Below are 26594 nucleotides of genomic sequence, written 5' to 3' on the forward strand. Positions count from 1 at the left end.
TAATGTCCTAAAATCAGATGTACCATTTGAAGATTGACTACTTACCTGCTTCGCTGATAGCTCTGTGGGTTTAGCCAGTGAAGTGACTGAGCCATTCATTTTCCCTACTCCAGGCAGGCACTTTTAAAATTGGTTGACAGTACAAAGATCGAGCCAAACGAAAATTGGAAGAGTTGTATAATGGGCGGCTTTTACAATCCCACCCAAAATCAAAATGATCCCCTTTGTCATCTTAACTTAGGTTGGGGGCTGGGGTCTCTACAATTGGTCTTAGCACACTCAACGTGAAGGTCAATGACCATTGCTGAATGACCCTACCATACTATTGTATCTGCTGGGAGTATATATGCCTGGATGCTGGCTCGGGAATGATCAAGGTGGGCAGTGATGGCATGCACAGTCAAATAGCCTGCCAGAGCTCAATGTCCAGGTTCAACAATGGCCACTCGGGCACTTGGTGTCAATGAGATCTACCCAACAAGACAATAATACCTTTAGAAGAAGAGAGCAGAGAAAAACATTGGAAAAGAAAATTATCTAATCATTTAGTCCACAGATCCTACAATCTTCTGCCACTCTGGTGGTCTAATGATAGACAGCTCGGGCTGGATTTTACCTTGGGCGGACAGGAATTCGCCACCAACGTAAAAGACGGTGGAGAACCAGTTTCCGCCTTGCCCGAGGATCCGTCCCGTATTTTATGGGTCCCCGGGCTTTAATTGTCCCAAGGCGGGACTTCCACCCACTTGAGGGAGGAGGTCCCACCTCAGTGAGCTGCTGGCCAATCAGTGGGCCGGCAGCTCTTAGTCCCAGCAGCGCTACCAGGAGCAGTGGCCACTGCTGGGACTGCAGCCCAGCCGACACCCTGGAGCCTGGAGACGAGGGAAGTTGGGCTTGCCTCACCAGGGGGATCGGTCCTTCCCTGGTGAGGCTGGAGTGGTCATTTGGGGGAAGGGTCTTGGGTCCTGGGGGTGAGTTGGGAGGCAGGGGCGGCCCTCAATCAGGCACCTTGTGCCCGACTGCCATGACCCCCTCTTCCTCCCATGGGGGCGTGGAAAGGCCAGCAGCTATTGCTGGGCAGCCTTTCACATCCCCAGCATGTCTGCTTGCCACGGGTAAAATACCCGTGGAGGCGGGAGAGGGCCCTTAAGTGGTCACTCCTTGATTGGCCTTGGGCGGGCGGGTGGGCTGTTCCCCCGCCCGCCCGACCGTCGTAAAGTTGACCAGAGGCGGAAGGGGGCAGGTAGGCCTCCCGGAGCCTCCTGCTCAATTTTACGCCGCCCCCACACCACCATCCGACCTGCTGGGGCGGTGGAAAATTCAGCCCCTCCTCTCCACAACCTCTGATTAACGAGAGGAGACTGACTCTGTGTCCTTACTATCTCTTTTATTCTCATGCAAAGCCAGGACCTCGGCTGCTGTCCTGGGCCACCCTCGTCTCTATCTTTTCAATCCCAAGACAGAATTCGAAATGATATTGTGTTTTTATTGGCAACACTCCACCACAGGAGTTCAAAAGTTCCTGTCTTGGGGAGGGAATCTCTGCAAATATTAACATGCTTTTGGGGACGCATTTCATTTATTAAGCCCATGTAAATACTGACATACTGTCCAGGGACCCCTGGCACACTCTCAGGAATGTCCTGCAAACACTGACACACACTGAGGGACTGTAAGGAGAACAACCCTAGCTTATCAAGTCTGCCCCCATTACTGCAGTCCTTCATCCCTAGTACCATTTTCACAAATGTCCTCTGCACCTGCTGCAGGGTCTTTACATCCTTCCTAAAGCGCAGTGCCCAGAATTGCATACAATACTGCTGTTGTGGCCTAACCAGTAATTTAACAAGGTTTACCATAATTTCCTTGCTTTTGTACCCTACAGAAACCCCTCCGCTTGGATCATTGGGTCTGCGGGGCATCCTTTGATGCCCCTGACCACTCCCGTTTCCCCCCCCACCCTTTTGGGGGATGGCCCCTCCAGCTCCGATGGCCACCCTGGACCGCCACTGGAAAGATGCCTGCAAACCTGAAAAATCGTCCCTAATTGAGGCCTTCATTACTTCAAGTGGCTGCCCGCCTCTGATATGCCAGCCCACACTGGGAAATTTCCCCGGTGGTGGTAATGCATCGGGGAGCCATCATGGTGCAGCACCCCGCTATTTTCCTGGCTCTTCTGCTTCCTAGCTGGCCACCCTGGGGCCAGCAAAATTCAACCCTTTGTCCCGACTGAAGAAGCGAAGGACCTTGTCTGCTTTTCAAACAGTCTTATTAAGATGGGTTTTGCCATCATTGTGAACTAATGGTCAGAAGATTGGTTTTGAGCCTGGTCAGTTCCCATGTGGGAACTATTATCCCTCTTTACTTCTAATGCAACATTGCTGCACAAGCAGGTGAGTTTTACCCTTATCGTCATCTACACAGAACAAACTGCTGGACTGAGACAAACTGCAGTCACGAGAAAAGTGTCAAATTTAGAGGGTTTCTTGAACCATTGGAACACCCTGGGCCTCTCTCATTGACCACTGGAGAAAGACGGTCATACTGCTGATTCTATTGTCCAGTATGGCCCTCAATCTGCCCTCAACTTTCTCAGTTTTGATCTCAATTTACATTCAAAAGCACAGTTAAAAATCAATGGCTTGTACCTGATCAACAACAACAACAACTTGCATTTCTCTAGCGCCTTTACAGTCGTAAAATGTCCCAAGGTGCTTCACAGGAACGTAATCAAAAAAAAAAAGTTTGATCCCGGGCCAAGAGATGGGCTTCAGAGAATATCAGAAAGGAGGAAAGTGGTAAAGAGGTGGAGAAGTTTTGGGAGGGAATTTAAGAGGTTAGGGCCTTGGCACAACCACCAACGGGCAAGTGAGTAAAATCAGGGATGCTCAAGAGGCTAGAATTAGAGGAGCACAGGGCTGTAGGGCTGGAGGAGATTACAGAGATAGGGAGGGGTAAAACAGTGCAGGGATTTGAAAACAAGGATGAGACTGTTAAAATCCAAGACATTGCTTGAAGGGATGTAGATCAGCAAGCACAGGGGTGATGGGTGAATGGAACCTGGTGTGAGAGTTTTGAATGACCTCAAGTTTACCCGAGGGTAGAATGTGGGAGGCCAGCCAGGAGTGCATTGCAATAGTCCAATCTAGAGGGAGCGAAGGCATGCATGAGGGTTTCAGTGGCAGATGAGATGAGGCTGGGGCGGAGTCAGACGATGTAACAGAGGAGGAAGACAGGCGGTCTTAGTGATGGTTATAGATATGTGGTCAGAAGCTAAGGAGGTCAAACGTGACACCAAGGTTGCAAATAGTCTGATCTGGCCTCAGACAGTTGCCAGGCAGTAAAGAAATGTCACTTCACATGACCAAGAAACAGTGCACACTCTGGTTCTCAAAATGCTCCTCCCGAGACCCAAGTACAAGGTGACTGCAGAACTTGACCTTCGATCAGCCTCACACAAGCTTTTGTTAGTCCCTTTCCCTGATGACTCACTGGGATAACTTCACTCTGTTGCCCACCAGCTGGAAAGTCAGGGGTGGGAGGGGGGAGTGGGGGGGTGCAAGCCTGCCTCTGCCATCCCTGGAACCGTGACTGGATTTTACAGTCGTCAGGCAATTAGTTGCCCGAGGCCGTGGCTTCCACAGCCCCACTCCCCGTGGCAGGATGTCCCGCCTCCAAGAGCCGCTACCAATCAGAGTGCCGGCGCCTCTTCAGTCCCAGCAGCACCAACGCCGAGAGCGGTGGCCATTGCTGCGACTGCTCCTGGCCACAGACCCAGCCAGTGATGGAGGCCCAGAATAAAATTAACGGGGGGGGGGGGGTGGTGGGTGGTCTCGCCGGGGCTAGTCAGGCAGGTAGGGGATGGGATGGGGGAGGGGCCAATTGAGAGGCCAGTGGTTGGGGGGAGGTCTTCTTCAAGAGGGTTGCGTGGGCTGCGGCGCTGGGGGGAGGGGGGTCCCTCTGTGAGGCACAGGATGCCTGGACAGCAGGGATGCCCTCCCACCAAGCCCACAGTCAGTCCGCCAGGTTATATACAGCGGCCTCACCATTGTTGCTGTTGCTGCTAAAAACCATTAATTAGACACTTAAGGGCTTCAAGTGACACAAGGGCAGGCGAGCTGCCTGCCACCTCCCCACGACTGGTAAAGTAACATTGCAGGCAGGTAGGCAATAGGCATGGCACCACCCCAACACCCCATTTGACATCCCCCTTCCTCCCAGCCCTCTTCCGGCGGTGCGTAAAATTCCGGCCTGTGGTCCGCTGCTGCATACAGACTCCTTTTTGGCCCACTGCACTGGTTATGCTCCTTTCAGATAGACTGTGGCAGTATTAAAACTATTAGTTTAGTTTAGAGATACAGCACTGAAACAGGCCCTTAGGCCCACCGAGTCTGTGCCAACCATCAACCACCCATTTATACTAATCCTACACTAATCCCATATTCCGACCACATCCCCATCTGTCCCTATATTTCCCTACCATGTACCTATACTAGGGGCAATTGCTAATGGCCAATTTACCTATCAACCTGCAAGTCTTTGGCATGTGGGAGGAAACTAGAGCACCTGGAGGAAACCCACGCAAACACAGGGAGAACTTGCAAACTCCACACAGGCAGTACCCAGACTTGAACCCGGGTCACTGGAACTGTGAGGCTGCGGTGCTAACTACTGCGCCACTGTGCCGCCTATTGTGCAGGCTTAAACCTAAATGAAGACAAAAGCTCAATTTGAGAAAGGGTGTAAGTTACAGGCTCACCCAGTTGCTTCCACTCACCTGTCTATGTGGAGCTTCTGCGCTAACAATCGCCAGTCTTTGCCTGAAGCACTGGGAATGTCGAAGGTGGAACAGATTTTCTGTCTGATGGAATACGGGATCTTAAACACTTTGGGACCTGCTAAAGTGGTCACACCACTTGCAACCGGTGCACAGAAGTGAAGAGCGTCTCTCTCATTCTGTAATGGTAGACAAGAATGTTTCACAATCGTCCGCAGCTGCAAACAGCTGTCGAATTATCATCAAGACAACTTTTATATTGAAAGGAAAAAATCACTGTTTCAAAAGGGAACACTTCCTCAAAATGTGAACTCCAAAAAAAATCATCAAAAACCATTTTCAAACTGATGCATTATCTAAGAACTGTCCACACACAATCAATTGTGAATATCTCATCACAAATCCCGAAAGTAAATTAATACTGCTGACTGGAAGAAGTGTTGGCAGTGCGACATTGTACATGATTTGCCTGGCATCCCTTCATCCAATACCTCTTGCAATCAGCTCATAGATACACCAGATATATTGGATGCAATGAGGTATGCAGATACTCTGCTCGCAGTAATATACACTTTGTTACAAATCTCACAGGAATGTCTCTTTCCAATAAGCAATGTGGACGTATCCAAATAATTACTTGATATTTAGGCATTAAACTGATGTGAAAATGATTTGAGGACACGGTGTATTTTTTTTTATTCTTTCCAATTCTGCTGAGTAAAGGCTCCTCAGAGAAAGCAGGCAAAAAAAAAACATTCAATTGAATGAAAATATCCTTTTCAAAAATTTCTCCAGGAGCTGGTAGTTGTCCTTCCCATGCAGGTCTTCAATTGTTTTTATGAACTTGTGTTATTGCATTTCTGAAACACGAATATGAAGAGATGAATTCAATACACTGGTGTGAACAGAGCAATGTTGTCATAAGGTTCTACAAAGGGCAACTGCAAAGCTAGTCTAGTCATGGAACTGAGAGGAACAGGGCTCCAGTCAAGTGAGGGGAAATGGCCAAGATTATGCCAAGTACTGATGACATTTGTCTAAATTCCCTCCACGAAACTCACCAAAGGCCACAAAGAGGCGCAGTATTATACTGTGGAGTGGGCTTTCTCTTGAGAATGGAGGGGATATTAAGTTATAGCTTCCTGCAATTCTGACATCCCTTATTGCAAATGCTCTTGGGCAGGGTAAGTGGTGCCGAGGACACAGTTCCCAGGGAGACCTGTGTACATACAGTCGTTCATTCTTGGGGAGTATAGTCGTGACGTGGTTCCTTTACTGGGCTTGTGATCCTGAGGTTTGGAATAATAATTCCGGTATGAAAATTCAAATGGCAGTTAGAGAACTTGAATTCAATGAAAAATAATATCTCAAAATAACAGTGAACATGAAACTAGCTCGTCATAAAAAACCAACCACCTTCTGAAATTTGCTGAGCAAGTCACTCAATTGTATGAAACAGAGGGCAACGAGGGATTGGTCATAACTTGCATTTATATAGCGCCTTTAATGTAGTAAAACATCCCAGGATACTCCACAGGTGAACTATCAAACAAAATTTGACGGTGAGACACAAGAGGATATATTAGCACAGGTGACCAAAAGCTTAGTTCGAGAGGCAGGTTTCAAGGAATGTCTTCAAGGAGGAGAGTAAGGCACAGAGGCTTAGAGAGGTAATTAGGGAGCCGAGGGCTCAGGCAGCTGCTGCCAACAGTGGATCAATTAAAACTGGTGATGAGCAAGAGGCCAGAATTGGAGAAGCAGAGAGATCTCGGAGGGTTGCGGGCTGGAGGAGGTTATAGAGACAGGGAGGGAGGAGGCCAGTGAGGGATTTGAAAACTAGGATGAGAATTTTAAAATTAAGGCATTGCAATACCAGAAGCCAATGTCAGTCAGCGAGCACGGGGATGATGGGTGGGCGGGACCTGGTGTGAGTTTTGGATGAGCTCAAATTAATGGCAGATAGGATGCTGGCCAGGAGAGCAATGGAATAGTCTAGAGGTAACAAAGGCATTGATGAGGGGTTCAGTAGCAAATGGGCAAAGGTAGAGGCAGAGTGGGGTGATGGTATTGTAAGATTATTAGGTTGCTAAAAAATTACTAACCAGAATACTAATTGTTAAACTTTAGCTATTATAAACTAACAACTGACTTATCATAAACCAACATTCAATTTTATTAAACCTTTCTTTGTCGTATGATAAGCAGAAAAACTCAGGAAAAGGGGTACAATATAGACAAGTTGTCAAGGTAGAGGGATTCTGGGAGATTATGTCAAGTTTTAAAATGCTTACTTGCAGCAAAACAAAAGACCTTGAGAGCAGACAGTGAAAACAACTTCTGGAAGAACAAAATGTTAATTTGTCTCTCAATGGGCTAAGAGACCATGGAATGTAAAGTATGAAGATGAAGTGAACAACACAACGGGGTTAGCAACAGAGTTAGCAACAACAAAAGAAGAATTTTTGGTTGCTTGAGAAAGACATCCTTGAGAACAAGGTGAAAGATGATTGGGGAAAGGAAGGATTAGTAGGTAGCAGCCAGGATAAAAGATGTCTTTTTTATTTTAGAGATACAGCACTGAAACAGGCCCTTCGGCCCACCGAGTCTGTGCCAACCCATTTATACTAACCCTTCAGTACTCCCATATTCCCTGCCACCTACCTACACTAGGGGCAATTTACAACGACCAATTTACCCATCAACCTGCAAGTCTTTGGCTGTGGGAGGAAACCGGAGCACCCGGCAAAAACCCACGTGGGCACAGGGAGAACTTGCAAACTCCGAACAGGCAGAACCCAGAAATGAACCCGGGTCCCTGGAGCTGTGAGGCTCTGGTGCTAACCACTGCGCCACTGTGCCGCCCATCTTGTCTGTGTCGTTGTATGGCTGAGAGAACCTTTACGAACAACAAGTGAAACTACAAGAGAGAGAGAAAAAGCCTGAAGTCCAAAATGCACCTGAATACAGTCGTGGGCCCTAGCTGTTCAGTTTCTCAGACGGGTAGCATCTGTGTTAGACTGTTAATCACTGCCTGAGTTTGTGGCTATAGTTTATCTGAAACCTTCATAAACCTTCGTGCCAGCAATGCAACACATCCTGTGAATGAATTTTTACAAAGTCAATTCACAATGCATCGGTATGATAACAGTACATTGTAGTCTGTATATTTTGATAAAATGTTCATCAGGCACCATTAAGAAAGGCCCACGTGATCATGGTCATTGGTTGACAAAGGAAGGCTGTATTGTAAAGGGCTAAGCTTGATTTGACCTGAGAGTACTCATTATCCTCTGCAAATGGATTTAACCTGGCAGAAATATGACACCACAGGACCTGAATTAATCCATAAGGAAGCCTGAACAAAATCAGTTATTCAGCTCCTGTCGAGGTCTAAAGGAAGGGTCACAATGGAGAACTGCAGCAGTTTAGGTTTAGAAGAACGAGGCACCATGGACTTGACCTCTCGAAGCATCAGAACTTGGAAGGTTTTCCCTCATGGGCAGAAGATCCAAAACTATGGATTCTTGTACAGCATGTTACAAAAAGAAAGAGTAAAACCTGTAGGATCTTGTTAAAAATATATATAAAAGTATATCTCAGCCTCAAACAAATAAGCACATTTCATCGGATGATACAGCACACTAAAAGGCCATTCAGCTTCAGCTCAACGTGCCTGTGGCAGCTCTTTGAAAGAGTTATTCAATTAATCCCACTCCCTTGTCCTTTTCCCATATGCCTGCACATTTTTCCCTTTCAAGTATTTATCCAATTCCCTTTTGGAAGTTAATATTGAATTTGCTTCAACCACCTTTTCAGGCAGTGTGTTGCAGATCACAACAACTCGTTGTGTAAAAGAAATTCTCCTCCTCTTGTTTCTGGCTCTGGAGCCAATGATCTTCTATCTGTATCCTCCAGTTACTGACCCCTTCTGCCACTGCAAACAGCTTCTACTTAAATACTCTATCAAGATCCTTCATGATTCTGAACACCACTGTCAAGTCTCCCCTTAACCTTCTCTGCTCTGATGAGAACAATCACAACTTCTCCAGTCTCTCCATGGAACTGAAGTCCCTCACCCTTGGTACCATACAGTAAATTTCCTCTGCACCCCTTCCAGGCTCTGACATCCCGACACTGAAATATAGTTTTCACAACCTTTTAACTCCCCGGCCTGGTATAAACCGCCAATTTACATTTCCATGTTTCATAGGACGGGCAGAAAATCTGCAATGTCAGTTTCACACTCGGGTGGAAAGTGGAAAATCTATCCCACAACATCTTCAAGATGGTTCCCGATGACATTTACTGTTGAAGGGCATCAGGTTAAAGTGTGGGCCATTTGGTGGGAAAGATTTCTTCATTTTGCAGATTTAAACGACAAGGGACATTAAAAACTGAAACGTACTGGCTTTGAAATACCCACAAATGCTTCAAGTGCAAGAAGCTCTCTCCTTAAAAACTGTCTTGCAGACATCTTCGCAGTGTCAGAAAATAATAGATAGCAAAAGAGCAAACCAGACAAAATATCAACACCAAGTGAGCAAAAACAGATTTCTTTAAAATCATGAAGGGTTTAGGGAGAGTAAATATGAAGAAACTGTCTCCAATGGCAGAAAGAACCAAAGGCGACATGAGGAGAAACCTTTCTATGCAATGAGTGGTGAGAGTTTGGATTGTGCTGCGTGATAGGGTGGTTGAAACAGATGCAAAAATAGCTCTCAATAGGGAATTGGATAAATAATTGAAGAAGAAATATTGCAGGGGAGTGGGACAACTGGATTACTCTTTGAAAGTGCCAGCACAGACTGAAAGGGCTGAATCGCCTCCTTCTGCGCTGCAGTAGTACATGATTTATCTTTTGCTTTGGTCTCGAGTTCAACCCAAAATCTATGTTTCCCCAGGGAATTTGGTTGTGAAGTTTACCTCAAGGATGGAGGTGTTGAGATGAAAGATCTGCTCATCGCCTTTCAGCTGCCGAATGCAAATCTTACACGAGAGCTGTGTTGTAGCTGAGTTGAATCTTTCCACTCTGAAGGCACTCGGCAGGGGCTGCTGGTTCCTGCACCAGATATGGGAAAAGGCAAATTCCTGCTGGAGACAGAAGAAAGAATCAGACTCTCTTTGGAAAATACATTTACAACAAAAATAGATCGGACTCAGCATGAGTGCGAAGATTCATGTCTCCACTGCTCCTGATTCTCGGACTGGAGAGAAATTACTTACATTGGGAAAGAACACATTGAAAGGGGATGTGATGAATATATTTCTGATGATCAAAAGCCTTGAAAATACATTTGTAAGCAAGTTGACTTGAGAGATGTTCATGGAATATAACAAGCAAGCAAAAGAGAGGAGTGGAAATGTGAAATTCTTAGTAAAAGTGCTTCAAGTTGTATTGATTGATATTCATTAAATAAGAGTTGGAAAAACCATCTGGTGAGGATTGGGACTGATGGTTACAATGTTGAATACAGACACAGGGCCATATTTTCCTTCTGTGTGAAGAAAACGTAATCAGCTTTTTATATACATTTTAATGGACAACAAAATGCAGGCTTAGTGCAGGCAATTTAGTGAAGCTCCAATTGGTTACTGGGGACAACCATGATACAGCTATCACCTCACGCACTTCTCAAGCTGCTAATGAGCCTCCGAAGTGCTGGAAATGACAACCCGTTCAGTCAGCGAGCTGCAGACCATGTGATACTTGAATGAAAGCCTTCTGGGAAAACAAATCCCCCCCAAAATGATCTGCAAGATTCTACAGGTACTAAGGGCTCCAGTTATTGGTTGGGTGATATTCCTGCTTTTGTGTGTTACACTATTTACATTGTTAACACAACCACTTCCTCATCTAGCCCTTTCTCCTCATCACAGCTCTGTCCATTCCACCTATTGCTCCTATGTTTGCTGATCTACACTGGGATTTTAAAATTCTCTTACTAATTTTCAAAACCCTCTCGGGTCACACCCCTCCCTATCTTTCTAACCTCCTCTCGCCCCACAGCCCTCCGTGATATCTGCACTCTGGCCTCTTGAGTTTCGCTGATTTCAACTGGTAGCCATGCCTTCAGCTACCTGGGTCCTCAGCTTTAGAATTCCCTCCCTAAACCTCTCCCCAGCTCTCTCCATCTCTTTCTTACATTAAGATGCTCCTTAAAATCTGCCTCTTTGACCAAGTTTTCGGTCATCTGCCCTAATATCACCTTATGTGGTTCAGTGTCAAATTATGCTTTGCAATGCTCCTGTGAAGCACCTTAGCATATTTTATTACATTGAAGGCACTATATAAATATAACTTCCTGTTGTTTGAAAATTTCTTGAGGTCGGAAAATTATTCCCATCCACTCAATCGATTAAATTGAATATGTCAAATATTTATGTTTTTCGCGGCAATGAATCGGTCAAATTTCTGTATCTGATGGGTCTGAGGCTGATACCTGACTGTGCACAGCCTTGGCATCCTACTTGAGCTGAGCTTCTGACCCTATAATCCTCTCCCATCAGCAAGTCAGCCTACTTCCACCTCAGTTGCATTGCCTCTCTCCACCCTTGCCTCAGTTCATTAGCTGCTGAAACTCTGATCTACGTTACCTCCAGAATGGCCTCAACTACTCCCTGTGGTAGCGAGTTCCACGTTCCAGGCACTCTGAGCACACAAGAAATTTCGATAATTTTAAACAGTGGACAGCAGAAATCGTCATTCATGAATAAAACAATCGCACCTTTTCTTGCAAACGAGTGTCAGCCGAAAGGTACTGGCTGTTGCCACAGTTAGAGTCGTGACTTAAAAGATTGTCGAGACCATCACAGAGCTAACAACGTAAATTAATAATTATAGCTGCACGTAGTTTTTAAATTTGTGATCTGGGATATTCAAATAAAGTAATTTTTACATCATTTAAAAAAATACATGAGTAGTTTACAAAACGCATGCCTGCACCAAAATGAATAAATCAATTTTGTATGTAATTTCATTTCTCTATATTGAAAGACATAAAAGTAAATGGATTAACCTGCAATATTATCAGCCTTGGCTCAGTGGGTACCACTCTTGTCTCTTAAGAAAAGAGAAATAAAAGACTTGTATTTCTATAGTGCTTTTCACAACCACCTCCGTTTAAAATCTCATCCGAAAGTCAGCACCCCTTGACTCTGCAGAACCCCTCAACGCTGCACTGGAGTGCCAGGCTTGATTTTTGAGCTCAAGCCCTGGAGTGGGACCTGAATTCAGAATGCTGTGACTCAGAGGTAAGAGTGCTACCAACTGAGCAACGACTAAGTCATAGAGTCATTTACACACAGGAGGCCATTCGGCCCACTGAGTCCATGTCGGCTCTCCGCAGCGAGTCAATCCCACTTCTCTGTTTGACTCCCCTAGCTCTGAAAGTTTATTTCCTTCAAGTGTCCATCCGATTCCCTTTTGAAATCATTGTCTCCGCTTACGCCACCCTCATGGGCAGCGAGTTACAAGTCATTACTACCCACTGCGCAAAAGAATTCTCTCACTTTCCCCAGAATTCTCCAGTCAGAAAGTTGTGGGTGCAACCTCCACTCCACAGACTGAAGCACATAATCTAGGCTGACACTTAAGTGTAGCACTGAGGGGGTGTTGTACTGTCAAAGGTGCTGTCTTTCAGCTGAGATAATGAACCAAAGCCCGTTTTGTCTTTCTATGCCACCGTTCAAAGAAGAGCAAGGGAGTTCTCCAAGTGTCCTGACCATTACCATCAACATAAATTCTCCAGTTATTTATTCCAGTGCTGTTTGTCAGATACTACTGTGCACAAATTGGCTTGTGTGTTTGAAAGAATGACTTGCATTTATGTAGCACTTTTCACGGTCTCAGGACATCTCAAAGTGTTTTCCAGTCAAATAAGTACTTTTGAAGATGAGAGCTTGTTGTAATGTCAGAAATGTGCTGTTTTCTGACAACAGTTTAATTACATTTCGAAGGCACTTGGTGGCTGTAAAGATTCATGAAAGTTGAGAAATAAATACAACTTCTTCATAAAAAATCATAGAATCATAGAAAGTTTAAGGCATACAAACAGGCCACTTGGTCCATCGTGTCTGTGCCAGCCGAAAAACGATCCGCCTATTCTATCCCACCTTCCAGCATTTGGTCCGTAGTCCTGCAACTTCCGGCACTTGAGGTGCATATCCAGACTCCTTTGGAATGAGTTGAGGGTTTTTGCCTGAACTATCCTTTCAGGCAGTGAGTTCCACCCTCTGGGTGAAAAAGCTTTCCCTCATCTCCCCGCTAATTTTTCTACCAATCACTTTAAAACTATCCCCCCTCATCACTGATCTCTCTGCTAAGGTGAATAGACCCTTTACACCCACTCTATCCAGGCCCCTCAAAATACATTTCAATCAGATCTCCCCTCAGCCTTCTCTTTTCCAAGGAGAACAACCCCAGCCTATCCAATCTTTCCTCATTGCTGCATTTTTCAAGTCCTGCCAACATCCTCGTAAATCTCCTCTGTACCCTCTCTCGTGCAATTACATCCATTCTGTAATAAGGTGACCAGAACTGCACACAGTACTCAAGTTGTGACCTAACCAATGAGTTATACAGTTCCAGCATAACCTCCCTGCTCTTATATTCTATACCTAGGCTAATAAAGGAAAGGGTTCCTTCTGCCTTCTTAATCACCTGATCGACCTGTCCTGCTACCTTCAGGGATCTGTGGACATTCACTCTAAGGTTCCTTACTTCCTCTGGACTTCTCACTATTTTCCCATTAATCGTCTATTCCTGTGCCTTGTCTGACCTCCCCCCTCACATTTCTCCAGGTTGAATTCCATGTGTCACTTTTCTGCCCATCTGACCAGACCATCAATATCTTCTTTTGTTCTTTAAACAGAGAAGGTGACAGCTTTGTCTTTGCTTCAGATTCGTTTAGAAAAAGCAAGTCATCCTCGTATTCTACTCGATGCAAATAAACTGTAAAACCCAACGGGGCAGACATTCATCTTAGGTAGTGGCGCAGAATGGGGGCCATCAGATCAGCTTCCTGTTGTACACAGCGCTGGACAGTCAGTTCCACTGACACCAATGGAATTCAATTTTTACCCCAATGTTTTTCATGTCACCCAGCTCACAAAAAGTCCGAACGTGTATATGTTTTGCGTTAGCTGTCAAATCACCATTTTGAGTTTGCAGACCACTGCAAAACCTGAAAGTAGGAAATTCATCACCTTCAGCCTTTATGGATGTAGAATGAATGCTTTCTGAAATATTACAGAAGTCCATCAAATTCACTGAAACCATTCCCATTCCTGAAATCACACTAACTGAGGTTTTTTTTTATACAATAAAGCAACAGTTTCATGGTCACTTCTACTGACAGCAGATTTTATTTAAATTGTTAAACAGTGCCATTTGAACTCACATGCTCAGGATTAGCCTTGGCCTTTGGATGATTGGTCCAGTTACGTTACCACTATGCCACTCAGCTGCCTTTTTGTGAAGTGTGTTTTAGCATTGGCAGCTCACTGGCCACATATCAATGTGAAGAAACCAAAATCTATCAGCACCAGCCTACCCCACACCTCTGTTGACTTGTCTTGGTGACCATGCACTTTCCATCCACTGCCCGCCCAAATAACATGCAGCACCAAAATTGGGCGCATCAGCCACATTTTTATGGGTAAACATTCATCCACTGTAAGCTCTGGGTTTTCGAGCACACCGTAAGCAGCACGCAAACAAATGGAAAGTACCTGAAATACTGTCAGCGGTTTGATTCTCCACAAGAATTGGGGTACATCAAGCATGGAGACTTGAAGGCCATAAGAGTTTGCTTTGAAGTGTAAAGTTCTGGGTTCGTCCAACAGTTGTCCACCCTGGCTTCTCTCCTCGCTTATCACTTCCTAAGATTGAGAGAGGACAGCAGTTAATATCCGCCAATGAAGAACACATTTTTCTCACGAATAGCCACATTGTGCGACTGAACAAGAGGATGAGTTTCTCAAGTCTGAGTAATTCAGGATAATTGTTCATTTTAAATTAGAAAGACTTGCATTTCTCTATAGTGCCTGTTCACGTCTGTCAGGACCATCCCAAAGTAACTCCTGGATTTGGAATTCTTTTGGAAGTACTTCCAACAGCTCCCCCCCATCACTGGTTGCCCACCAAGTCCATTCTCATGGTTCTCTGCTTTCCCACACCAATTGGAAAGGGAGCATACTCTTCGTTATTCAACTGAATGATTCTTGACTGGAAGTCAAAGAGCCTTTTCCCACTGCCCCCTCATTTTTTTTTTATAACTAATGAACAAAAAAGCGTTCAAAGAAACTTTAATAAAAAATACAATTCTTTCCTGTCCCGATGATTTATCACCGAGGTTGCTCGCAACAGTGTCCTGAAGATGAATCTTTAATTCCTGGAGAGGTGGCAACCCTCATTTCAGCAGATATGAAGGAAGATGCAATGGTCAGAAACAAGCTGCAGACCAAAACTTCAAATTCAAAATGACTATCAGTGAAGAAAACTGACAGGAGTCTATAGAGCAGAAACAAATCCTCAGATCAGCAACACAACGTGTTGCACTGATGAGCAGAATATGAATGAGCGACAACCACTACCCATCACACCAAAAGACAACTGTGGATTCCCTTCTGCTGCTACGGCTGTGGGATTGACTGCAATAGATGTCAGCCTGATGGTACTGTTGCCAGTCAGAAGATTGTGGGGTCAAGCCCCAATTCTGAGCCTTCACCACATAATCTAGGCTGACAATTTAGTGCAGCACTGAGGGAGTTTGGCACAGTCGCAAGTGCTACCTTGAATCACAGACACAGAGTCTTGCGAAAGAGCTGCCCAATGAATTCTATTCCCCCAGTTCTTTCCCCGTGGCTTGCAATTTTTTTCCTTTTCAAGTATATACCAACTCTCTTTTAAAGTCATGACTGAATCTGAATCCACCATACTTCGAGGTTGATCATAACAGATCATAACAACAAGAAAGAAGTTCTCCTCATCTCCCCTCTGGTTCTTTTGCAAATTATGTTCAACCTGTGACAACCAGTCAGGCGGGCACCAGCGAGGGGGTGGGGTCTTGCCGCAGGGGTGGCCATCTCCGCTGGCTGGGGCCCTTCGTGGGCCATGGATTGTCCCCAGAGGAGGGACCCCCCCTCCCCCCCCCACCATCATCAAACCCACTAGGAGGTTCTCAGGTCTCTTCATGTGGCGGCAGTCCCTTCCGACATGAGTTAAATGCGCGTGGAGGCGGAAAGCTGCTCTTAAGTGGGTCAGTTGGCCTTGGGCGGGAGGGCCGTCCTCCAAGCTCCCCAAGGCAGACAAAGTGGCACAGGGACAGGACAAATCCAGGCACATTGCTCGATGCCACCCCATGCCATTTTGTGTGCCCCCTCCCACCTCCGTTCGCATCGCTAAGGGATAAAATCCTGCCCTTTATTTCAGAACACATAGTCAATTAGTGCCAATCTCCCATGGACAGCTTCCTCCAACCAAGAGGAAAATGCATTGTCCATTCTCTTGGTCAGCTGTAATCCTTGATATAACAAGGACATCCAAAAGAAAGAGGTGGACGTGGAGTTCCAAAACTGTGGGAAGCCAGTTCCTTAATGCTCCTGTCTGCCTGTTTTAGGGGCTCTGTGTGAAAACAGGTGGGGGAAGAGCAGAAGTAGCAGCAGACTCTGTTAAAATTCTGAACCACAATCAACCAGTGAGATGTTACAGCCTCCAGTTTAACTTAACCATGCAACATCATTGGAGAGTAAAAATGGACAGGGTGTGAAAAGGATTTTAAAATCGGAGTTTAGCTCTCCGAATATAAATGCTCAGCTTTGTCCATGATTTATTGCCTGGCTATCTGATATTTTTTTTTTCAGTTCTTTTCATCTGAGAATGAAGTTTGATCTGACTGACGTGACAGAAAACTGCTGATTGCAAAGAGGTTTGTGATAAATTTGTCACACTTTCTTATATGACAGGAGAACGCCTTTTATTAGACTAATCTTGCAAATTCATTTTGCCGTAACTTATGTCCAATTACTGGAGCTAATGATCATTTCTTCAGCACTGACTGCACGCAGTGGAGGAGGGTAGAATTTCCCATCAGCACAAAGATTTGACTATCTGAATTCCTCCCTCTATGATGCTGCTTTTTAAACCTACCATTTTAGAAGGAGCAGCACCCAACACAACAACTCGCATTTTTCTCGCATCTTGAACGAGGGAGAATGTTTCAAGGCACTTTGCAGGAGCAGTGCCAAACAAAATTTGACCACTGAGCCACTCAGGAGATTGCCAGGATGGATGGCCAAAGCTTGGTCAAAGAGGTATGTTTTAAGGAGGGTCTGAAAGGAGGGAGGGAACTCCAGGGCTGGGGACCAAGACTGTTGACGGTTCGGCCGCCAATGGTGGAGTGATTAAAATCGGGAATGCTCAAGAAGCCAGAATTTGCAGAGCAAAGAGATGAAGGCAGGGGTCTAACCAACCAGCATTAAGTCTCATTGTAAGCATTATCGTTCAAGCCTATGTTACATATTACACAGAATTTACAACACAGAAACAGGCCATTCGGCACAACTGGTCCATGCCAGGTATATTTTACTATTACATGTGCTGTCTACGTAATAAATCTGTGATACCTGGTAGTCAATGTATAATAACCTTATTGATTTGAGGAGTAAATCAAAGCACCTATGCAATAACAGGAAGGGATGCTTTACTGTGTCGAAGGCTGCAGGCAGGTCGAGGCGAATGAGGATGGATTGTTTGCCACAGTTACAGTCACATCAGGATGTCTTGATTCGGGTAGGGGCTGAAACCTGATTGGAGAGGCTGCGACATTGTGTTGCAGGAAAGATGGGCCAGCGCTTTGGGAGGCACCAATGTGTTCAAGGTCTTTGGAATGGAAGAGGAGATTCGAGACGGGGAGGGGTGGATTAGTTTGCAAGGACAGAGGGGTCAAGGGTTTTTTTTTTGAGGAGAGGGGTGATGATGGCAGATTTGAAATGGAGGAGGACAGTACTTGAGGAGAGGGAATCCCATTCCCCTCTCCGGCGTCAGAGTGCCAGCACTAGGGGCAGAACGGCTTCCTCCTGTACTTTCATTTCTTTGAAAACTCTTGTTTATTGAGATTGGCACCGGAATGATTTGGAAATGTTGGTGCTGAGCTAAGTTGAAGATGATTGTGCCCATTGGGAAGTGACCGAAACACACTCCAATTCCCTTTGTGTAATCACCTGGTGCTTCAGGTTAGACTGGACTGGTTGGTTTTGATGTGTGAAGTCCAAGTGCAGATCAACTGTGACTGAGGTTTCCAGCTCAGAGTTGTCACCCTTAAACAGAGTCAGATAGGGAGAGAGATCAGACCTGGTAAAAGTGGCTGTGACTGTGGAGCCTGACTGCAACTTGTACAGTGTGGAGAGATTCTGACTGTAGTTTCAGGGTGAATAATAGTGTATTGTAGGATTACGCTAGTCACAGGTAGGATATCACGCCACTACACCTGTCACTTACTGTGAGTTACATATTGACTATCAGCAAATTATTCTTTTACTGTTGGTTATGAGGGGAGTTTGAGGGTTACCAGTGTTACTATTAGTTATCCGTGCAATTTCATTGAGTTATCATTCATTACTGGTGAAATCAAAGTTTCTCTCATATGGAGTTTCACCTCTGCAAGTGGCTTACTACATTTGTTTCCCCTTCTTCTCCCCCTGAAAGGGTGATGGAAGCAAATTCAACACAAACTTTCAAAAGGCAATTGGCAACATATTTGAAAAGGGGGGAAAAAAATGCAGTGCGATGGAGAAAGAGCAGGGAAATGGAACAATCTAGCTAGCTATTTCAAAGAAAAGGCAAAGGCACAACAGGCCAAATGGCCTCTATCTGTGCTGTAAGATTTTATGTGATTGCTGCAGATAAGTATTCAAAATTTTCAACCGAATGTTTCTCTTCATAGCTCAGAGAAATAAAATGAAAATTGAAAGCTTTGAGTTAGATGTGAAGCTCTGTGTATGAGTTAAGCAAGTCCTTTCTTCAGCATCATACCTGTAAAGTACTTGGAATATCATCCATGCAGTACACTCTGAAGTTGTACTCAAGTGAGCTGCAGGACAAACGCCCAAAGACAGCGAGCTTCAGTCTCTTCTCTGCGCACTCTGTGACTGCTTCGCCTACCAGCGCGTACGTGCCAAGCTGGTCCAAGAGGATGTGACAAGACTGAGAATCCAGCAGACAGTAACACGACGTGGTCTCGTCTTCAAGCAACATCACTTCCTGAAAAAGGTAATTGAGATGCAAATTAATGCCAGCAACGATACCACCCCTCCCAATTACCTGTTGTAAAAGCAGAAAAACTCTTAGGTTTAGGCAGCCTCTGCGGCGAGAGAAACAGAGTCAATTTAGGGCAAAATGTTAACCTCACCCGTCCAATGGGAAACTGATGGGACCGGGTGTTCTGCACCCCATCAGATCAATTTTACTCTCCATTGCAGTGAACGGAGAGTTGTGCAGGGGGTAAAACGGGCATTTCACCCAATCCCGTGGGTATCCTGCCGAATAAGCTAGGTTAAAATGAGCCCCAGTGTTCGGGGTTGATGACATTTCACCAGATCTTTCATCAGCCAATACGTCTGTCTCATCCAAAATGAATAAAAATATAAAGGTGCAGCTTAAATTCTCATTTTGTACAGAATTTATCTGGGTCCCATTCTGAAGGCTACATGGCCTTCTGAATATTTGCAGGACATGCAGAATTCCTTGGACTGATGATTTTTTTTAAAACAGTGGAATCATGCCAGTTAATGGATCCTACTCTCCGAGTTCAATTCCATTTGATTTTCACTCTCCCTTTTGGAACTTAACACATCTTAAGGGCAATGCATGCTATGTGGCCCAGGAAACTTTTTTGGGATAAGTGACAAGAGCAATTGAAATTCTTCCTTCCATTTTCCAACCAGCACTTAACCATTCAAATGCCTGTGTAACATTGAGATAATCGAGGAAGACTTGTCACGGAGGCAAAAGGGCAGTGTTGCAACAAAGCTGGAATAAAATTAACACATGTAGCAATTGCCATTAGAAGACAGTTAGCAGTACAATGCAGTGCACAGTAATGAGAATAGAAATGGTGGTAACTTATGTGCAAAACGACTGGAGAACATTTGTAAGGAAGAGCTATTAAATTAAATTTAAATATTAAATATAAAGTCTGATTCAATTCACATGAATGTTGTCTTAATTAACTGAGACCCATTCTTCAGTGAGCTCTCATTTACACAGTACCAGGCGATTGTTTACATGAGGGCATAATGAATCTACTTAATCAGTGACGCATGTGAAGTGCCTTATCCACTTCAAACAGATGAGGCTGTGTACATGCAGATGCACAGTGGGTGAGCAGAATCTTATTAAAAGTGAAAGATAATATTTCTCCATTTCTCCCTATTTGGCTGTTATGTTTGCAAGCGACATGAATTATTTGAAGCACTGCAGAATGAAGCGCGGTGCCTCTTTGGAAATCTGCATGATGCCATATGATCAGGCAAACCCATACCTGTTTTCCTTGCTTTGACATCACCGATGAGAAATTTGAATGTGCCCAAACGCGAAGAGGTCGCTGGATCAGCCCCAAAATGCACCCGAATGGACAGGCACAAAGGGGCACGCAATATTAGACTCTGGGTCTAATTTCTTGGCCATTCCTTCACTGTCACTGGGCCAAAATCCCGGGACTCCCTTCCGAACAGCACTGTGGGACTATTTTCACAACAGATTGCAGCGGTTCAAGAAGGCAGCTCACCACCACCTTCTCAAGGGCAATTAGGGATGGGCAATAAATGCTGACCTTGCCAGCAATGCGCATTTGCCTTGAATGAATAATTTTAAAAGAATCACCATTGAGCCGGTGAGCTGCGGCAACCCAATGGGACGATGGGGAATGGGTGGGGGTGGTTGGGAATGAGATTGTGCTGGAGGGGAAGGGGAGTGGTGTCAGTGGGGATTGGGAGGTTAGAGGCTGGGATCAGGAGGGTAGTGGTTTATAATGCAGGGAGGGGTGGTGAGTAAGGAGGGGTGGCTGGGGTAGGAGGTGGCAGGTGCCAGTAGCACCCTTTGTGGTTCGAATGTAGAGTTGTGAGCAACACTCCTGCTCTTCCTGGTTCCACATTCAGTTAAGTATATTTTAAGCATTGCCTTGTTAGTTGCAACCAGAGTGGTCCCTTTAGTTCCAGTTTGGCATGTGTACACCTAATATTACAGAGGGAGCCCGAAACAGGCATTAGGCCCCTTATTTGAATATGCAAAGGGTTTAACACCCTTTTTAGGTGCAGGCTCGAAATGCCTATGCTTTAATCCACACTGATCTGGTGTGCACAGCACATCAGGCAAGTCATGAATGTACGATTCCAGCCCGCCATATTGGAGGCACAGCCACCTGTTTATTGCCCAAAATTGGGTATGGCAAAATCAAATATTTAACAGGCCAGTGGATTCCCTCTGGCCTTGCCTCTGTTTGTGATGTTCACCCTAAATGTGGAAATCTGTGTCAATGGAATTCCCTCTCAGGTCAATACCTACGAACTCCAAAATGGAGACGTGATCTTTGTAGCACACCCTGTGGTCACAATTAGTTAAATGCTAAGGTAAGTTTCTGATGGGTGGAAGCAGCTGGTTTAACCTCAGTCCCCTCGCCTTTGTAGAGAGACCAGAAAACCAACATGAAAATCTTGTTTATCTATGAAGAATAAAGACTTATACTTACTTAGTGGCTTTGACAACCTCTGCACATCCCAAAGCACTTTACAGCAAATGAAGTGTTCGACAAGTGTCATCACTGTTCTAATGTAAGATATAGGGTTAACACATGGAAGCACAATTGATTATATGAATGAGGGTTCAATGTATGTCTATTTGAGAAGCGCCCCACCGACAGGAGACGTGGTCCTTTTGTCAGAGAAATGACACAGACGAATAGCGTAAGGGGTGGAGGAAAGAGAAGTAGCCAAATTTCCCAGCCAGCTCTCTATGTTCTCAGTTTAACTGATGTTCAGACCAAGTGCCCCAGGTGGCCATATTCTGGGAGTCCACAACCTTCTGACTCAGAGGTACAGGTGTAACCCACTGAGCCACAGCTGATACTGTTAAATTTCATAACCATGTCTTTTTTCACTGTGAATGAAAGTGGACTGCCCTCTCAGGTGGATGTATAAGATCCCAAGGCACTATTTTGAAGAAGAACAGGTGAGTTCTCCACAATATCCCGGCCAATATTTCGCCTTCAGTCAACACCTAAAAATAGATAATCTGGCCATTACCATATTATTGCTTCTCGAGCTTGTTGTGCGAAAATTGGCTGCCACATTTCCTACAGTAAAACAGTGACCACACGTCAAAAGTGTTTCAAGGGCAGTCAAGTGCTTTGGGAGGTCATGAACGGCATTATATAAGTAGAAGTCTTTCTTTTTTTCACTTCCTTCTCCTGCCAGGAGCCACAAGAAAACAGGGGACAAGAAAAGGCCATTCGGGCAATCAAACTCTACAGTTCACTCATAATTTCCACGAGAGAAATTCCGCCTAAATTCTCCCACTTCCCCAACGGGAATGAAAATCGTTATCCATCCTCACTTGCAAACTGCTGCTGTACCGCCCAAGACAGGTGACATTCTCTCATTGCACAGGATGATTCATATCCTGGGGGTATGTGTTAATTTCAGGCCATCTGTCTTTCTGTAGCCTTCTCCAGTCTTATACCTCAGCTTCTTTTTCAAGGAGTTAAGCAAAGTAGCACTGTCTGAGACTTGTTCATTTTAAACTTGTGTCCTTCAGTTCTGTTATCACAATCTAAATCAAACAGAATGCTTAAGTCACCATCATTTTACTCTGCTTTGATGGTGGTCATGTCTATCCATTAATCTTCCATTCGCAAGGAGAACGAGTCCAGCCGTACTTCACTTTACCATCTCCTCTGAAGGACAGCATCGCTGACAGTGCAATCCTGCCTCAAAGCAACACCATGTTGCCTCCCAGGTGCAAGGGTTCGTGATATCTCGGATTGTGTTTTTGGGATCCTTAAGGGGGAGGGGGAGCAGCCCCAAGTCGTGGTCCACATACGCACCAATGACATAGATAGGAAGAGAGATGGGGATTTAAGACAGAAATTCAGGGAGCTAGGGTGGAAGCTTAGAGTGAGAACAAACAGAGTTGTTATCTCTGGGTTGTTGCCCGTGCCACGTGATAGCGAAGCAAGAAATAGGGAGAGAGAGGAGTTGAACACGTGGCTGCAGGGATGGTGCAGGAGGGAGGGTTTTGGTTTCCTGGATAATTGGGGCTCTTTCTGGGGTAGGTGGGACCTCTACAAACAGGATGGTCTTCACCTGAACCAGAGGGGTACCAATAACCTGGGGGGGAGATTTGCTAGTGCTCTTCGGGGGGGGTTTAAACTAATTCAGCAGGGGAATGGGAACCTAAAATGTAGTGCCAGTGTACAGGATGTTGAGAGTAGTGAGGTCAGGGATAAGGTTACAAGGACGCAAGAGGGCATTGGCAAGCAAGAACCTGGTTTAAAGTGTGTCTACTTCAACGCCAGGAGCATCCGGAATAAGGTGGGTGAGCTTGCAGCATGGGTTGGTACCTGGGATCTCGATGTAGTGGCCATTTCGGAGACATGGGTAGAGCAGGGGCAGGAATGGATGTTGCAGGTTCCGGGATTTAGATGTTTCAGTAAGAACAGAGAAGATGGTAAAAGAGGGGGGGGGGGGGTGTGGCATTGTTAATCAAGGAGAGTATTACAGCGACAGAAAGGACGTTTGAGGACTCGTCTACTGAGGTAGTATGGGCCGAGGTTAGAAACAGGAGAGGTGAGGTCACCCTGTTGGGAGTCTTTTATAGACCTCCAAATAGTTCCAGAGATGTAGAGGAAAGGATAGCGAAGATGATTCTCGACAGGGGCGAGAGTAACAGGGTAGTTGTTATGGGGGACTTTAACTTTCCAAATAACGACTGGAAATACTATAGTTCGAGTACTTTAGATGGGTCTGTTTTTGTCCAGTGTGTGCAGGAGGGTTTTCTGACACAGTATGTAGACAGGCCAACCAGGGGCAATGCCACATTGGATTTGGTACTGGGTAATGAACCTGGCCAGGTGTTCGATTTAGATGTAGGTGAGCACTTTGGTGATAGTGATCACAATTCGGTTAGGTTTACCTTAGCGATGGGCAGGGACAGGTATATACCGCAGGGCAAAAATTATAGCTGGGGGAAAGAAAATTATGATGCGATTAGGCAAGATTTAGGATGCGTAGGATGGGGAAGGAAACTGCAGGGGATGGGAACAATCGAAATGTGGAGCTTATTCAAGGAGCAGCTACTGCATGTCCTTGATAAGTATGTACCTGTGAGGCTGGGAGGAAGTTGTCGAGCGAGGGAGCCGTGGTTTATTAAAGAAGTTGAAGTGCTTGTCAAGAGGAAGAAGGCGGCTTATGATGAGACGTGAAGGCTCAGTTAGGGCGCTTGAGAGTTACAAGCTAGCCAGGAAGGATCTAAAGGGAGAGCTAAGAACAGCAAGGAGAGGACACGAGAAGTCATTGGCGGATAGGATCAGGGAAAACCTTAAGGCTTTCTATAGGTATATCAGGAATAAAAGAATGACTAGAGTTAGATTAGGGCCAATCAAGGATAGTAGTGGGAAGTTGTGTGTGGAATCAGAGGAGATAGGGGAAGTGTTAAATGAATATTTTGCGTCAGTATTTACAGTAGAGAAAGAAAATGTTGTCGAGGAGAATACTGAGATTCATGCTACTAGGCTAGATGGGATTGAGGATCACAAGGAGGAGGTGTTAGCAATTTTGGAAAGTGTGAAAATAGATAAGTCCCCTGGGCCAGATGGGATTTATCCTAGGATTCTCTGGGAAGCTAGGGAGGAGATTGCAGAGCCTTTGTCCTTGATCTTTATGTCATCATTGTCGACAGGAATAGTGCCGGAAGACTGGAGGATAGCAAATATTGTCCCCTTGTTCAAGAAGGGGAGTAGAGACAGCCCTGGTAATTATAGACCTGTGAGCCTTACTTTGGTTGTGGGTAAAATGTTGGAAAAGGTTATAAGAGACAGGATTTATAATCATCTTGAAAAGAATAAGTTCATTAGCGATAGTCAGCACGGTTTTGTGACGGGTAGGTCGTGCCTCACAAACCTTATTGAGTTTTTCGAGAAGGTGACCAAACAGGTGGATGAGGGTAAAGCAGTGGATGTGGTGTATATGGATTTCAGTAAGGCGTTTGATAAGGTTCCCCACGGTAGGCTATTGCAGAAAATACGGAAGTATGGGGTTGAAGGTGATTTAGAGCTTTGGATCAGAAATTGGCTAGCTGAAAGAAGACAGAGGGTGGTGGTTGATGGCAAATGTTCATCCTGGAGTTTAGTTACTAGTGGTGTACTGCAAGGATCTGTTTTGGGGCCACTGCTGTTTGTCATTTTTATAAATGACCTGGAAGAGGGTGTAGAAGGGTGGGTTAGTAAATTTGCGGATGACACCAAGGTCGGTGGAGTTGTGGATAGTGCCGAAGGATGTTGTAGGGTACAGAGGGACATAGATAGGCTGCAGAGCTGGGCTGAGAGATGGCAAATGGAGTTTAATGCGGAAAAGTGCGAGGTGATTCACTTTGGAAGGAGTAACAGGAATGCAGAGTACTGGGCTAATGGGAAGATTCTTGGTCGTGTCGATGAACAGAGAGATCTTGGTGTCCAGGTGCATAAATCCCTGAAGGTTGCTACCCAGGTTAATAGGGCTGTTAAGAAGGCATATGGTGTGTTAGCTTTTATTAGTAGGGGGATCGAGTTTCGGAGCCACGAGGTCATGCTGCAGCTGTACAAAACTCTGGTGAGACCGCACCTGGAGTATTGCATGCAGTTCTGGTCACCGCATTATAGGAAGGATGTGGAAGCTATGGAAAGGGTGCAGAGGAGATTTACTAGGATGTTGCCTGGTATGGAGGGAAGGTCTTACGAGGAAAGGCTGAGGGACTTGAGGTTGTTTTCGTTGGAGAGAAGGAGGAGGAGAGGTGACTTAATAGAGACATATAAGATAATCAGAGGGTTAGATAGAGTGGATAGTGAGAGTCTTTTTCCTCGGATGGTGATGGCAAACACGAGGGGACATAGCTTTAAGTTGAGGGGTGATAGATATAGGACAGATGTCAGAGGTAGTTTCTTTACTCAGAGAGTAGTAGGGGCGTGGAACGCCCTGCCGGCAACAGTAGTAGACTCGCCAACTTTAAGGGCATTTAAGTTGTCATTGGATAGACATATGGATGAAAATGGAATAGTGTAGGTCAGATGGTTTCACAGATCGGCGCAACATCGAGGGCCGAAGGGCCTGTACTGCGCTGTAATGTTCTAATTCTAATTCTAAAAAAAAAATCTGTGCTGTTGCAAGGATAGCAAGATGCACAATGTCATTTTATTCACGCCTCCCTGTTGGCCAGTTTAATGGAAGTACTAGGCCCTCCCTCTACTGGCTTCGGAAAGAGAGTTTGGAGCTCATGCCAACTACTGTGAGCCCCAGGTCAGACGAGCGTTGCCACCTGTCCAGGTTTCGACCAGAGAGGCTGAGTTTAATGACAACAAACAACAATAATTTGCATTTATGTAGTGCCTTTAACAGAAGCGTTATAAAACAAAATTTGACAACAAGCGGCATAGGAAGGTATTAGGATAGCTGACCAAAATAATGGGCCAAGAGGTAGGTTTGAAGGAGTGTCTTAAAGGAGGAAAGAGAGGAGGAGAGGTTGATGGAGGGAATTCATGAACATTAGGGCTCAGGCAGCTCAAGGTACTGA

At 45.3% G+C, this 26594-nt stretch overlaps 1 protein-coding gene across 9 annotated transcripts in view; it reads right to left on the reverse strand.

The window, feature by feature from the left end:
• Window positions 1-26594, reverse strand: part of LOC137357075 (netrin receptor UNC5D-like) — a 442899-nt gene that overhangs the window by 41470 nt on the left and 374835 nt on the right. For 6 of the 9 annotated variants that reach the window (XR_010971131.1, XR_010971132.1, XR_010971130.1 and 3 more), the window contains exons 13-16: window positions 18810-19037; window positions 14507-14656; window positions 9701-9868; window positions 4778-4956 (exon numbers count right to left, since the gene is read on the reverse strand). Coding sequence is in view for 6 of the 9 variants with exons in the window: in XM_068023062.1 (XP_067879163.1) it covers window positions 4778-4956; window positions 9701-9868; window positions 14507-14656; window positions 18810-19037 (725 nt within the window). In the remaining 3 variants the exon portion in view is untranslated. Of the gene's footprint in view, window positions 1-4777; window positions 4957-5511; window positions 5638-9700; window positions 9869-14506; window positions 14657-18809; window positions 19038-26594 lie in introns of those variants that run through there. The other 3 variants (XM_068023059.1, XM_068023064.1, XM_068023063.1) reach the window with 3 other exon arrangements.

This window comes from Heterodontus francisci, chromosome 47, assembly GCF_036365525.1.
Source record: "Heterodontus francisci isolate sHetFra1 chromosome 47, sHetFra1.hap1, whole genome shotgun sequence".
In the NCBI taxonomy this organism is placed as follows: Eukaryota; Metazoa; Chordata; class Chondrichthyes; order Heterodontiformes; family Heterodontidae; genus Heterodontus; species Heterodontus francisci.